A 13,032-nucleotide genomic window follows, 5' to 3' on the forward strand; every position below is an offset into this window, starting at 1 on the left:
GGCTGGGGTTTCTCTGCACGCCAAAGTCAGCCTGGAGTAACGGGAGGTGGGAATGCACAAGAAGTGATACTTTAAAGTAGTGGGTTTAATGCCCAGAGGAGTGCAGTGGAGATATAGTTTCTCTAAGCTCTTGGCTATTGTGGTGATGGGCCGGGGGGAAGTGACAGGAATGACTATCAGAATCCTCTTCGTCAGCCAGTGTGTCTCCAAGCCAGGACACTTCCCAGGAGAAGTCCCTGGGGTGAGGAACCAGAGGGTGACCCCCTCCTGTTGGTAATGCCTGCATGGGTTTGCAAAATCTGTCCAGCCCTCTTCCCCTGGCCGGCTGTCGCTGGTTGGTACCTGCATGCTAGTGGGATTCGAGGCTGCGTTTGCAAGTGCTGGTCTGAAGCCAAAGTCTGAGCATTGTAAACAGCTCGCTGGCTGCTGACCCGCTGAGGGAGGGAGCGGCTGCCACGCTGAACTGTAGGAGGCACTGGCAGATTGCTGCATAGCTGAGATTAGCAGCATGGCACTTGGCTTGAACTGTTTGCAGACTCATTTGGGAGGCCGACAGCCAGATCCTCAGCTGGTGCAAATGACCATGGCTCCGTTGAAGCCAATGGAGCTGCACCAATTTACTCCAGCCAAGCACCTGGGCTCCTAGTGTACAAACTCTGCCGAAAGCCCTGTTCCCCTCAGCATGTGAGAGATCCTGATACCATGGGGGATGGGGACTCTCTCTGTGCCATGCTCCTAGCGGTTTAGAATCAGCACAAGCCCATTTCCAGCTAAGTGGGGGTCTTACTGCATCCCCCACTGAGTTCCAGACCCATCTAGACTGGCCCTGGGAGCACTGGCGATGCAGAATTATTTTAAAGGGATTAAAATCATTTTCCGTTTCATTTGACCTCTCAGTGTGAATGTTGTCCCCTTTATTCCCACACAATGGCAGCAGTTGGTGGGGTTTTGCATTGCCAGCTGCACCCAGAAGAGCTGTGTCAGAGTTTTCTATTTAGCCGGGATATCTCACTTCCTCCCAGACACACAATACACAGAAAAATCACTTCCTCGATCATTTCCAAAGCGAAGCAGCACATGTTCCCTTGGCTGCACTGTCTGGGCAGTGTGCACATTCTGGAGTCCAGGCCAACACTGCCAGTTCTGTATGGTTGCTAGGTTTGTTTGCAAACTCTGTAGCTGTTGATCACACCTCATATCCTGAAGCTTCCCCCTTTTATCCTTCATTGCTCAGTCTGGGAAGTGTCCATGCTAGAGCTGGCAGGAAACTGCTTTTATCATGAAAACATGTTGCTTTTTTTCAACATCTTTTATTCAAGGATCATCCAGATCTTCAGTTAGACCATGGAATTTGCTGTCACAGGATGCCACTGAGACTAGAAACTTAACAAGATTCAATGCGCAATTAGGCATTTATCTGGAGGGCAGGAATAGATTCATAGATTGCAGGGCTGGAAGGGACCTCGAGAGGTCATCGAGTCCAGTCCCCTGCCCTCATGGCAGGACCAAATACTGACTAGACCATCCAAGATGGACATTTATCTAACTTACTCTTAAATATCTCCAGAGATGGAGATTCCACAACCTCCCTAGGCAATTTATTCCAGTGCTTAACCACCCTGACAGTTAGGAACTTTTTCCTAATGTCCAACCTAAATCTCCCTTGCTGCAGTTTAAGCCCATTGCTTCTTGTTCTATCCTTAGAAGCTAAGATGAACAAGTTTTCTCCTTCCTCCTTATGACACCCTTTTAGATACCTGAAAACTGCTATCATGTCCCCTCTCAGTCTTCTCTTTTCCAAACTAAACAAACCCAATTCTTTCAGCCTTCCTTCATAGTCATGTTCTCTAGACCTTTAATCATTCTTGTTGCTCTTCTCTGGACTGTCACCAGTTTTTCCACATCTTTCTTGAAATGCGGTGCCCAGAACTGGACAAAATACTCCAGCTGAGGCCTGACCAGAGCAGAGTAGAGCGGAAGAATGATTTCTCATGTCTTGCTCACAACACACATGTTAATGCATCCCAGAATCACGTTTGTTTTTTTTGCAAAAGCATCACACTGTTGACTCATATTTAGCTTGTGGTCCACTATAACCCCTAGATCCCTTTCTGCTGTACTCCTTCCTAGACAGTCTCTTCCCATTTTGGATGTGTGAAACTGATTTTTCCTTCCTAAGTGGAGCACTTTGCATTTGTCTTTGTTAAACTTCATCCTGTTTACCTCAGGCCATTTCTCCAATTTGTCCAGATCGTTTTGAATTATGACCCTGTCCTCCAAAGCAGTTGCAATCCCTCCCAGTTTGGTATCATCTGCAAACTTAATAAGCGTACTTTCTATGCCAATATCTAAGTCGTTGATGAAGATATTGAACGGAGCCGGTCCCAAAACAGACCCCTGTGGAACCCCACTTGTCATACCTTTCCAGCAGGTCTTTGGGGTAGGGGCTGTCACTTACAACGTGTGTGTGCAGCAGTAGCTAAAGGGAAGCCTGTACTTGGTTGAGCATCACTGTAACACAAATAGTAATATATTAAGTCCATTTTACAGATAGAAGAAATGGGGCACAAAGAAGAAAGAGATTTGTTCAGAGGTTACACAGCAAATGAGTGGTGGAGGCAGATGAGAACCCAGGGGCCCTGACTTCCAATCCCCTATTACAGACATTGCTGGCACCCTTTTCTACTATAGGGACATTGTCACACACACAGCTAGGGTGACCAGACAGCAAGTGTGAAAAATCGGGACAGGATGGGGATAATAGGAGCCTATATAAGAAAAAGACCCAAAAATGGGGACTGTCCCTATAAAATCGGGACATCTGGTCACCCTACACACAGACATTTTCTCTCATTTCTCTTTACTCCCCTAGAACAATGGCACAGAACAATTTGCTTTTTGTCGGAGTTGCTCTTGCCCCGATTTGTCTACACGCACATGCCACCATTGCTTCCCGACTGGTACATCACTGTTCATTGCAGTGATGTCAGCACCGCTGTGAGGATAGTCCTTGTTCATTAACTTGGGCTTCCTCTGCTGGCTGGATCTGCAGTACCAGCAGAGCAAAGGCAAGAGACAGCCCTAGAATGACAACTCCTGCGCATGGTTTGGTGAATTTATCAGTTATTTCCGATTTATAAAAAATGGATGATCTAGGACACTTTCCAGGTAATAACAATGTTTTAAGGCTGGGAAAACGTGGGGCCTGTGCCTTGTCTTGGGCAAAGCTGACTGACACATGCCAGAAGAGTCATTTTGCTATTTCCAGTTTTTTTTTAATTTTGTTGTATAGGAAATTTTGGCTTGTGGTTCTGACCTGGGACAATCGTACCTAGTCTGTGTGAGGGAGGATGAGCAGCACTGTCCCTACGCACAGCATGAAATCTCAGTAGCTACAATCACATCAATAGCTACTTGCCCACATTAAGTCACTAGACATTCAATGAGGCCAACTTGACTGGAGACGTCTCTGAAGCTGGCAGCCTACAAGAGTCTCACCTACAAGCTGGTTGCTGTCAGATGAGCAGTGATCGGGATTGGTAGCACTTTAAGTACATTCTAGCTCGAAATAGGCCATCCCTTAGTCAATGTAAAAACTACACTCAGTCATGTTAACTTTCTCAAAGGAAATAGGTTGCTATTAGTTTTTAAGCAAACAGGAACTTCCAGATATGTCTGTGAAGTAATTTTACCTGTCAATCTCCTCCCTGCAGATCTGCTGCCTGCCCCCCCGCCCACTTTCTGCCCTTCCAGGGCTCTGTGATGTTGTTATTCCTCCCGGCCTGCTATTTCATCCTGCACTTGTATATTAATTCTTGCAGCGTCCCGCTGAGCAGTTTATGCACCAGACATAAAATAACATTTATTATTCCATAAGGTTAATCTGTTCCTTTTCCCTTCCAGTTTGTGTGGGTGTGCGTTTGGAAGCTACAAGCAGCTAACGCTCACGGCATGGGAGCCCCCAGATGGGACTAGATCCACGCTCCTGCGCTCCTTATGGGGTTGAAGGTAGACTCATGTTACCTACTACCTAAGTTTTCTGTGGCTGATATTATGGTGTGCGGATATGGTCCGGTACCAGGCATCGTGTGCGGACTTTCACTTCTGATCCAGCCCAAGACACACTAGCAGGAGCAAACCCAGACACCACGCTGTGGAACGGACTCTCAATCACCCTGCAGTCTAGGCACTGGGAAGTTACTATGCAGCTTGGACTGTTTCTGGTGGTGGTTTTTCTAAGCTTGATGGATCTGACAGGCAGCAGCAAGGTGGTGAAGGGCAAGAGGCAAAGACGAAGTATGTATGAAATGCTTTTCTTCTCTGACTCCCTCTCGCGATGCAGAATGTCAGTGTCTGTGCGTAACATGCCCCTGGCGTTCGCAGGCACCCAAAGGACAGGGGAGGACCTGCTGGCTCAGGGTAAGCAGTGCAGAAGGGGGTGGTAGCATGGGATTGTTACCACGCCCAAAGCATAAGGTAACGCTTTGACATGTTGCTCTGTCCCTGACTGCATAAGCTCCTCAGGGCAGGGGCTGGAGCTGTTTGTGTCTTTCCAGGTCAGTGCCTAACAAATCCCGCAAGGATCCTGGCTGGAAAGATACGTCCCTTTGTCTTGCTGTCAGATAGGGAACATTTCCAGGTTTGCTTCCTCTGCACCCAGCTTTTTCTACTGGCTGGACTGACAGTTCCCTCATCCCTTACTGAGCTCAGAGCAGGAACTGGTTCCTCTGACTCTCCAGGAACACAGTGATCTCATGTTCCCCCAAAGCTGGCCCCCAGCTCCTAGCTCAAGGGAGAACTACTGGGCTCTGGGTTTGTAACAACCTGCAGCCCTGTTCCAGATTTCCATTAAGAAACCTGCAGCTTCTAGGCCAGCGAGAGCCTGCAGTGGCTACAGAGTGTGTGGAAGAGAACAGAGGCAGGTGCATGGAGTAGAATAGCAACAGGGGCTGCAGGTGAATCAGGAAAATTCACTGCACTGAGGGCTGGCGAGTGCATCCAGGAAACTGAAAAAGGGAGTTTCTGCTCCAGCCTCAGCTCCACCAGGAATTATGAATGGGCCAAGCCCCTGCCCCCTCTTTAACAAAGCACACAGACTCTGAGCTAGTGACCAAGCTTTCCAAGGATGGGCTGTGCTGGTAACTCAAAGCAATAAGAGCATTTCAACCTAAACTTCCTGCCTGAGATTGGCAGATCCCAGAGACTCTAGCTCACCCTCAGCCCTTCCTGCAAAAACCTTCTGCTTGTCTCAAGCCCAGTGAGCCAGGCCACACCCTTTTTAGAGACTGGTGAAAGTCAGTTGGGCCCACCTCCAGCCTGACTCAGCAGTACTTACCCTGCCTCTCAAGCGGTGGTTAACAGCTTAGCCCAGGTTGGCTCAGCCGCTGAGGCTGCATCTCACAGGGGCTGAGGCCTGCTCTGCACACAAACTTGAATGGAAATAACAAAGGAGAGTGACTTAAAACCCAGTTAGTTATTTTGGTGCAAGTCAGCCTGGCCTGAAAGGGGCTCCTGTTTGAATTAGCTGGAGTTGGTTATTGCTTTACAGCCATCTCTCTGCAGAGAGTTGCTCCAGTTTAATTAACAGTGCATTTTAAACTGATGTGTGGACACTCTCAGATCACTTCAGCAGCATCAGGAAGTGTGCAGGTGCAAGTCAACTGATATCTCCAGTTTAAAACTGATGTAAGAGCATCCACACAGGGGTTTGCACCAGTTTTACTACACTGGCTTTTTAACTGATTTATGTTAAACTGGTCCAACTACTGTGTGTCTGTGAGTCCTAAGGGAGGCCTGCAGCAGTTGCTTGCTCCAGGGGAGATGTGCTCTCATGGTTAATGTAATAAATTTCAAGTCCCAAATGGGTCTCAGTTACAGTCTTAGCTAGGGGGTCATCCATCAGCACCACAGCGAGGCAATATCTGCCACAGTGTTGAGCTCGCAACTCCCGTGGGCCCTGGGGCAGAGTCAGCCTATTGCCCCGACTGTGCCACTGGAAGTGTCTGCCAGTGGTGCTGGGACTAGGGGGAACTGAGGCACCCCACCCCTGCCAAACACCAAATACATGGTTTCCATGGTTTGCATGAGCAGCACTCCCTCTATAAAAATTGTTCCACCACCCTGGTGCCTGTACGTAATGCACGAAGCGTGGTGATGGGCAATGTGTATAGCTGAGGGGGAAAGCCATCTGGCCTGGATGACTTTACCCCAGAATACATTAAACCCTGGTGCAACTTCAGGCGCATCAGCAGAGTTACAGCAAGGAGGAATTAGGCCGAATGCCCCTCTCTGGTCTTCCCTCTCCTTCCCAACCCCCGGCCAAAGGGAGCAGGGCGGCTGAAAAAATTTGTATAGTGGGGGTGCTGAGAGCCACTGAATCAAACTGTAAACTTTGGATATGATGGAAACCACTGCAAGCCAGGGGTTGCGGCAACCTCCCCACACAGCTCTCCTAGTTCCAACACCTATGGAGGGGAGTACAAATAGGCAGGCTGTATCTGTGAACTGAAGTGCGGAGCTGTTCTGAATGAATCCAGGGTGAGGCCTCTGTCCTGCAGGGCTCCCCACCTCCTTTCTCCTTGACTAGCACTCACTGGACCCTCCTGCCAATCCATAAAGCACCTGGGAAGCTGCACACCAAGCCTTGCCCTCCTGGCCCCTTCCAGTCTGATGGTTGCTGCCAGCCCACCCTGTGTCAGGGCAGTGTGCGGATCCTGTTCCTGCTGTGTGTGGATGCTATATGGCAAGAGACAGTGCTTAGAGAGGTTGCTGCCCTGCCAGGGCAGCACTGAGGAAACTGTGGGACATGCTGGAGCACTCCTGAGACATTAAAGCTGCCAGAAGTGGGAAAGCCAGGGAGCCGTGCTCTCCCCTGCTCTGAGAGCTCACCACAGCCCTTCCCATTCTGCCTTGTTACAGATGAACAGCCAGGCTGGGTCAGACCAGTGGCCCAGTGACCGGTCTTTTGACAGTGGCTGATGCCAGGTGCTTCAGAGGGAATGAGCAGAACAGGCCATCTTATCGAGTGATCCATCCCCTGTCATCCAGTCCTATCCTCCATGAACTTATCTAGTTCTTTTTTGAACCCATTTATACTTTTGGCTTCACAACATAACCTTGGCAAGGAGTTCCACAGGTTAATTGTGTGTTATGTGAAGAAGTCTTGAACCAGCTGCCTATTAATTTCAATGGGTGACCCCAGGTTCTTGTATTACAGGAAGGGGTAAACAGCGCTTCCTTATTGACTTTCTCCACACCATTCCTGATCTATCATATCCCTTCTCCCCCGTACTTGTCGCTTTTCTAAGCTGAACAGTGCCAGTCTTTTTAATCTCCCCCCATAAGAAAGCTGCTCCAAACCCTTAATCATTTGTTTTGCCATTCTCTGACTTTTCCCAACCCCAATATATCCTTTTGGCGATAGAACAAGAACTGCAAGCAGTGTTCAAGGTGTGGACGTACCATGGATTTATACAGTGGCAATATGATATTTTCTGTCTTATTATTGATCCCTTTCCAAATTGTTCCCAACATTCTTTTGGCATTTTTCACTGCTGCTGCACATCGAGCAGATGTTTGCAGAGAATTATCCATGATGGCTGCAAGATCTTTCTTGAGTGGTAACAGCTAATTTAGACCCCATTGTTTTATATGTATAGTTGGGATTATGGTTTCCAATGTTGCATTTATCAGCACTGAATTTTGTTGCCCAGTCACCCAGTTTTGTGAGATCTCTTTGAAACTCTTTGCAATCAGCCTTTTACTTAACTAACTTAAGTAATTTTGTATCATCTGCAATGTTTGCCACCCTTTTTCCAGATCATTTCTAAAGATGTTAAATAGCACTGGTCTCAGTACAGAGCTTTGGGGATGCCGCTATTTACCTCTCTCCACTGTGAAAATTGACCATTTGTTCCTACCCTTGTTTCCGATCTTTAACCAGATACTTATCCATGAGAGGACCTTCCCTCTTATCCCATGACTGCCTACCTTGCTTAAGCATCTTTGGTGAGGGACCTTGTCAAACGCTTTCTTAAAGTCCAAGTACACTATATCCACTGGTTCACTCTGGTCCATGTTCGTCTGACACCTTCAAAGATTTCTAACAGATTGATGAGGCATCATTTCCATTTGTATAAACTGTGTTAACTCTTCCACAACATATCATGTTAATCTACCAATTTATCTGGTACTGAAGTCAGGCTTACTGCCCTGTAATTGTCAGAATTGCTTCTGAAGCCTTTTTTAAAAATTGGCATTACACTAGCTGTACGCCAGTCATCTGGTCCAGAGACTGATTTAAGTGACAGGTTACATACCACAGTTAGTAGTTCTGCAATTTCATATATGAGTTCCTTCAGACTCGGGTGAATAGCATGTGGTCCTGGTTACTTACTACTGGATCATTTGATAATTAGCTGTTCTGTTCATTCCCTCTGGGGCCCTGGGCATTGGCCACTGTCAGAAGACAGGATACTGGGATAGATAGACTTTGGTCTGACCCCATAGTGCTGCTCTTATGTAATTTATCAATGTGTTCCAAAGCCTCCTCTACTGACACTTCAGTCTGGGACAATTCCTCAGTTCTGTCACCTAAAAGAATGGATCAGATATGGAATTCTCCCGCTCATCCTCTTCTGTGAAGACTGATGCTAAGAATTCATTTAGCTTCTCTGCAACAGCCTTAATTTCCTTGATTGCTCCTTTAGCACCTTGATTGTTCAGTGGCCCCACTGATTGTCTGGCAGGCTTCCTGATGTACTTAAAAATATTTTGCGACTAGTTTTTGTGTCTTTTGCTAGTTACTCTTCAAATTCTTTCTTGGCCTGGCTAATTATACTTCTACCCTTGACTTGCCAGAGTTTAAATTCCCTTTGGTTTTCCTCAGTAGGATCTGACTTCCAGTTTTTCAAAGATGTCTTTTTGTCTCTGACCACCCCTTTTAGGCCCGTCTGCACTTTGTGCTCAGTAAAGCAGCTCTGAGCGCTGTAACCCTCGAGGTGTACACGCTGCTAAGCCACTGAGTGTGCAGAAACTGCACAGTTGCAGCTCTTTAAGAAAATCACCTCGATGAGAGGCGTAGAGCTTTCTGCACTGGGGCTACAGCCCTGCAGTGCCAGTGTAGACACTCTGGCGATTACAGCGCTGCGATTGGCCTCTGGCAGGTGTCCCACAATGCCTGTTCTCACCCCTCTGGCCATCGATTTGAACTCTACTGCCCTGCCTTCAGGTGACCGACCGGCAGCCCCACCCCATACATTCCTTTGAAAGTCCCCTTCCTGTTTGCTCAGTGACACATGCAGTGGTCTCAGCGCATCTTTCCAGGTGGCCATGCCTGCTCCATGCATCAGGAGATTCCCTGCTTGGAGCAATGCCGAGCTACTGGTCCTCCTCAGTATGTGGGGAGAGGAGGCTGTCCAGTCCCAGCTGCGCTCCAGCCATAGGAATTATGATACCTACAGACAGATTTCTAGATGCATGACAGAAAGGGGCCATGAGTGGGACACACGGCAGTGAAGGAGCTGTGGAACATCTACTACAAGGCGCAGGGGTCAAACCGCCGCTCTGGTGCTGTGCCCATGAGCTGCCGGTTCTACAATGAGCTGGATGCAATACTCAGTGGTGACCCGACCTCTACTGAGAAGTCCCCTGTGGATACTTTGTCGCCAGTCAAGAGTGGACTGAGCCAAGAGGAGGAAATCTTGGACGAAGAGGGGGAGTGGGAACCAGATGCAGAGGATATCTCGGAGGTCAGAGATGCATGCAGTCAGGAGCTCTTCTCTACCCCAGAGGAACCTAGCCAGTCACAGCAGTCAGCTCTTGGCAAAGCGCAAACAGGAGAGGAGGCCCCTGGTAAGTGGATCTGATTTTGGGAATTGCTGAAGTGAGTTGCTGGGGGCAGGAGGGTTGCAGAAAGCAGGCTTGTCTCTCACCTCCTGCCTAGTTTGAGTGGCGGAACAGGCTGTTGATTAACTCCCTCACTTCATGTGAATCTCCCTCAGAGATCTCCAGGAAACTCTCGTGGAGATACTGGGCAATCTGCTTCCACAGGTTCCTCGGCAGAGCTGCCATTGTGCCATCATGGGGGTGGGAGGGGAACGACGGGACACCATTGCTGCACACAGACGTGCTGCATAGGGGCCAGGGTGGGAGTTGCATGCTTGGAGAAGACCCTCCCTTGATTCCCTGATCACTCTCACCATAATGTTCCCTCCTGTGGAAAGTGTGGGGACAGGAATGATTATCACCCCCCTACAGTGCTGGTTCCCCCCAAGAGCCATGTATCCAGTGTACCGCAGGGTCGAGGAACAGTGATTTCCCCTGCCCCTGCGGCTGCTCACCATTTTGGGGGGTCTTGTGGCTTATGTGTGCTTGCCTGGGGTCAGCCAGTTAGTGTCAGGTGTGTGAGTACTGGCTGTGTTTTAAAGCACTGAAACAGTGTTGTCTGTGTTGCAAACAATCCTGCTTCTGTAAAATGTTGCATTTAAACTTCACAGAGATGACCTTGGGAGCTCAGCCTCCCTTACCGGCAGCAGAACGGTTGTGAAGAATTAGAAGGGGTCCAAGAAGAACTAAGGAGAACTTTATGCGTGAGGTTATGATGCTCTCCACTGCCAAGAAAAAGGAACTGAAGGAGTGGCGGGACAGCGAGAAGAGGGAACAAAAGGAGAATGCGGCACATGAGAAAGAAGCCACGGAGCAGCTCTTAACAGTTATGGAGCGACAGGTGGACACACTCCAGGAGATACTAGCTCTTCAAACCGAGCAGCTCCGTGCCCACCCTCCCATGCAGCCACTGTTGCAAAACTCTTTCCCAGGCGCCCCCCACCGCCAACACACTCATATCAACTTCCTGGCTCCACTCTTTACCTGCAGCATTCCACTCCTCCCTCCTCACAGTCCAGCAGTGTGGACTCCCACTGCCTACTGCACTCAACACCCATTCCTCTGCAGTTTGGCCCTGCTGAAGTACAGCACCCACTGCATCGTACTCCAAAGAAGAAGGTTGGGTATGATCCCTGGACAAACACAAATCTGTAGCCGTCCCGGGACCCCTCCTCCTCTTGAGATCTTCCATTCCCCCATCCCTCTCCCTGCTGATTAATTTTTTCATTTGACTCTCTCCTCCAGTTGTTGTTTTTCAATAAAATAATTGTGTAGGTTTGAAAGCAATCCTCATTCTATTAAGTGAAAGCAAAAAGAGCACTGCAAAGCAGCATACAATTATGTTAAGGCCTCTTCTTGCATCATGTGCACCAATCACCACCTAGCATTACAAGCACTGCAATCCCGAGCATAGCAACAAATACTAGTGGCTTTCAGCTTCGAATTGCTGCCTCAAAGCATCCCTGATTCTTATGGCCCCACGCTGTACCCCTCTAATAACCCTGGTCTCTAGCTGTTCAAAGTCAGCCTCCAGGTGCTGAGCCTCTGCGGTCCAGCCCTGAGTGAAGCTTTCACCCTTCCCTTCACAAATATTACGGAGCGTACAGCACGTGGCTATGAGCATAGGAATATTGTCATTGGCCATGTCCAGCTTCCCATACCCACATCACCAGCAGGCTTTTAAATGGCTAAAAGGAACACTCCGCAGTCATTCTGCACTTGCTCAGCCGGGTGTTGAACTGCTCCTTGCTGCTGTCAAGTTGCCCCGTGTATGGCTTCATGAGCCATGGCATTAAGGGGTAGGCGGGATCTCCCAGGATCACAATGGGCATTTTGACTTTCCCTGCCCAATCTTCTGATCAGGGAAGAAAGTCCCTCCTTGCAGCTTCTTGAACAGGCCAGCGTTCCAAAAGATGCGTGCATCATGCACCTTTCCGGACCAGCCTGCGTTAATGTCTGTGAAACGCCCACGATGATCCACAAGTGCCTGGAGAACCATTGAGAAATACCCCTTGCGATTAATGTACTCAGTGGCTAGGTGGTCTGGTGCCAGAATTGGAATGTGCGTCCCATCTGTCGCCCCTCCACAGTTAGGGAAGCCCATTTGTGCAAAGCCATTCGCAATCTCAAGCACGTTGCCCAGAGTCATGGTCTTTCTGAGCAGAATGCGATTAATGGCCCTGCACACTTCCATCAACACGACTCCAATGGTCGACTTTCCCACTCCGACCTGGTTAGCGACCGATCAGTAGCAGTCTGCAGTAGCCAGCTTCCACAGTGCAATCACCAGGCACTTCTCCAATGGCAGGGCAGCTCTCAGTCTCATGTCCTTGTGCTGTAGGGCTGGTGCGAGCTCATCACATAGTTCCATGAATGTGGTTTTCCTCATGCGAAAGTTCTGCAGCCACTGCTCGTGATCCCAGACGTGCATCACGCTGTGATCCCACCACTCAGTGCTTGTTTCCCGAGCCCAAAAGCGGCGTTCCACTGTGATCAGCACCTCCATGAATGCCACAAGCAGTTTGTGCTGTAGCTACTACTTGTGAAGAGATCAATGTCACGCTCTTCTTGCCTTTGTAGTTTAAGGAATAACTCCACTGCCTCTCGTGACGTATTGGTCAGTGCGAGCAGCATTCTTGTCAACAGCTCGAGATCCATTCCTGCAGCCAGAAAGTGGCAGGGCAGGGTGCGCAGTACACAAACCATTGAAAGATGGCGCCAAATGCGGACAGAAGCCCAGGGATTGCTGGGATGTGAAGCAATGCATCACGGAGCATTGGGACAGGACCCAGGATGCCCTGCGACCCCTTCCGCCTTCCCACAAGTCTTAGTGGCAGAAGAGAAAGAGGTGCTCTGTGGGATAGCTGGCCAGAGTGCACTGCTCCGAATAGCGCCACAAGTGTGAGCATGCTATTGCACGGGCAGCTGTCAGTGTGAACACACAACAGCAGTTTTCCTGTGGCGCGATCTGAGCAGCGCTGTAACTGCCCACGCTGTAACTTTGCCAGTGTAGATGTGCCTTCACTCTGTTATTTAGCCATGGGGCATTTTGGGGCCCTCTGACTGTTTTTTGTTTAATTTGGGGTATACATAGAGTTTGAGCTTCTGTGATGGTGTTTTTTAATAATTTCCGTGCAGCCTACAGGC

At 49.0% G+C, this 13,032-nt stretch overlaps 1 protein-coding gene across 4 annotated transcripts in view; it reads left to right on the top strand.

Annotated features, from left to right (window-relative positions):
- Positions 1–13,032, top strand: part of RSPO1 (R-spondin 1) — a 43,355-nt gene that overhangs the window by 15,038 nt on the left and 15,285 nt on the right. The window contains exon 3 of one of the 4 annotated variants that reach the window (XM_050932143.1): positions 3,904–4,008. In XM_050932143.1, the coding sequence (XP_050788100.1) occupies positions 3,966–4,008 (43 nt within the window). In that variant the 5' untranslated portion in view covers positions 3,904–3,965. Of the gene's footprint in view, positions 1–3,903; positions 4,297–4,316; positions 4,420–13,032 lie in introns of those variants that run through there. The other 3 variants (XM_050932140.1, XM_050932142.1, XM_050932141.1) reach the window with 3 other exon arrangements.

This window comes from Gopherus flavomarginatus, chromosome 22 (genome assembly GCF_025201925.1).
Source record: "Gopherus flavomarginatus isolate rGopFla2 chromosome 22, rGopFla2.mat.asm, whole genome shotgun sequence".
NCBI classification, from domain to species: Eukaryota; Metazoa; Chordata; order Testudines; family Testudinidae; genus Gopherus; species Gopherus flavomarginatus.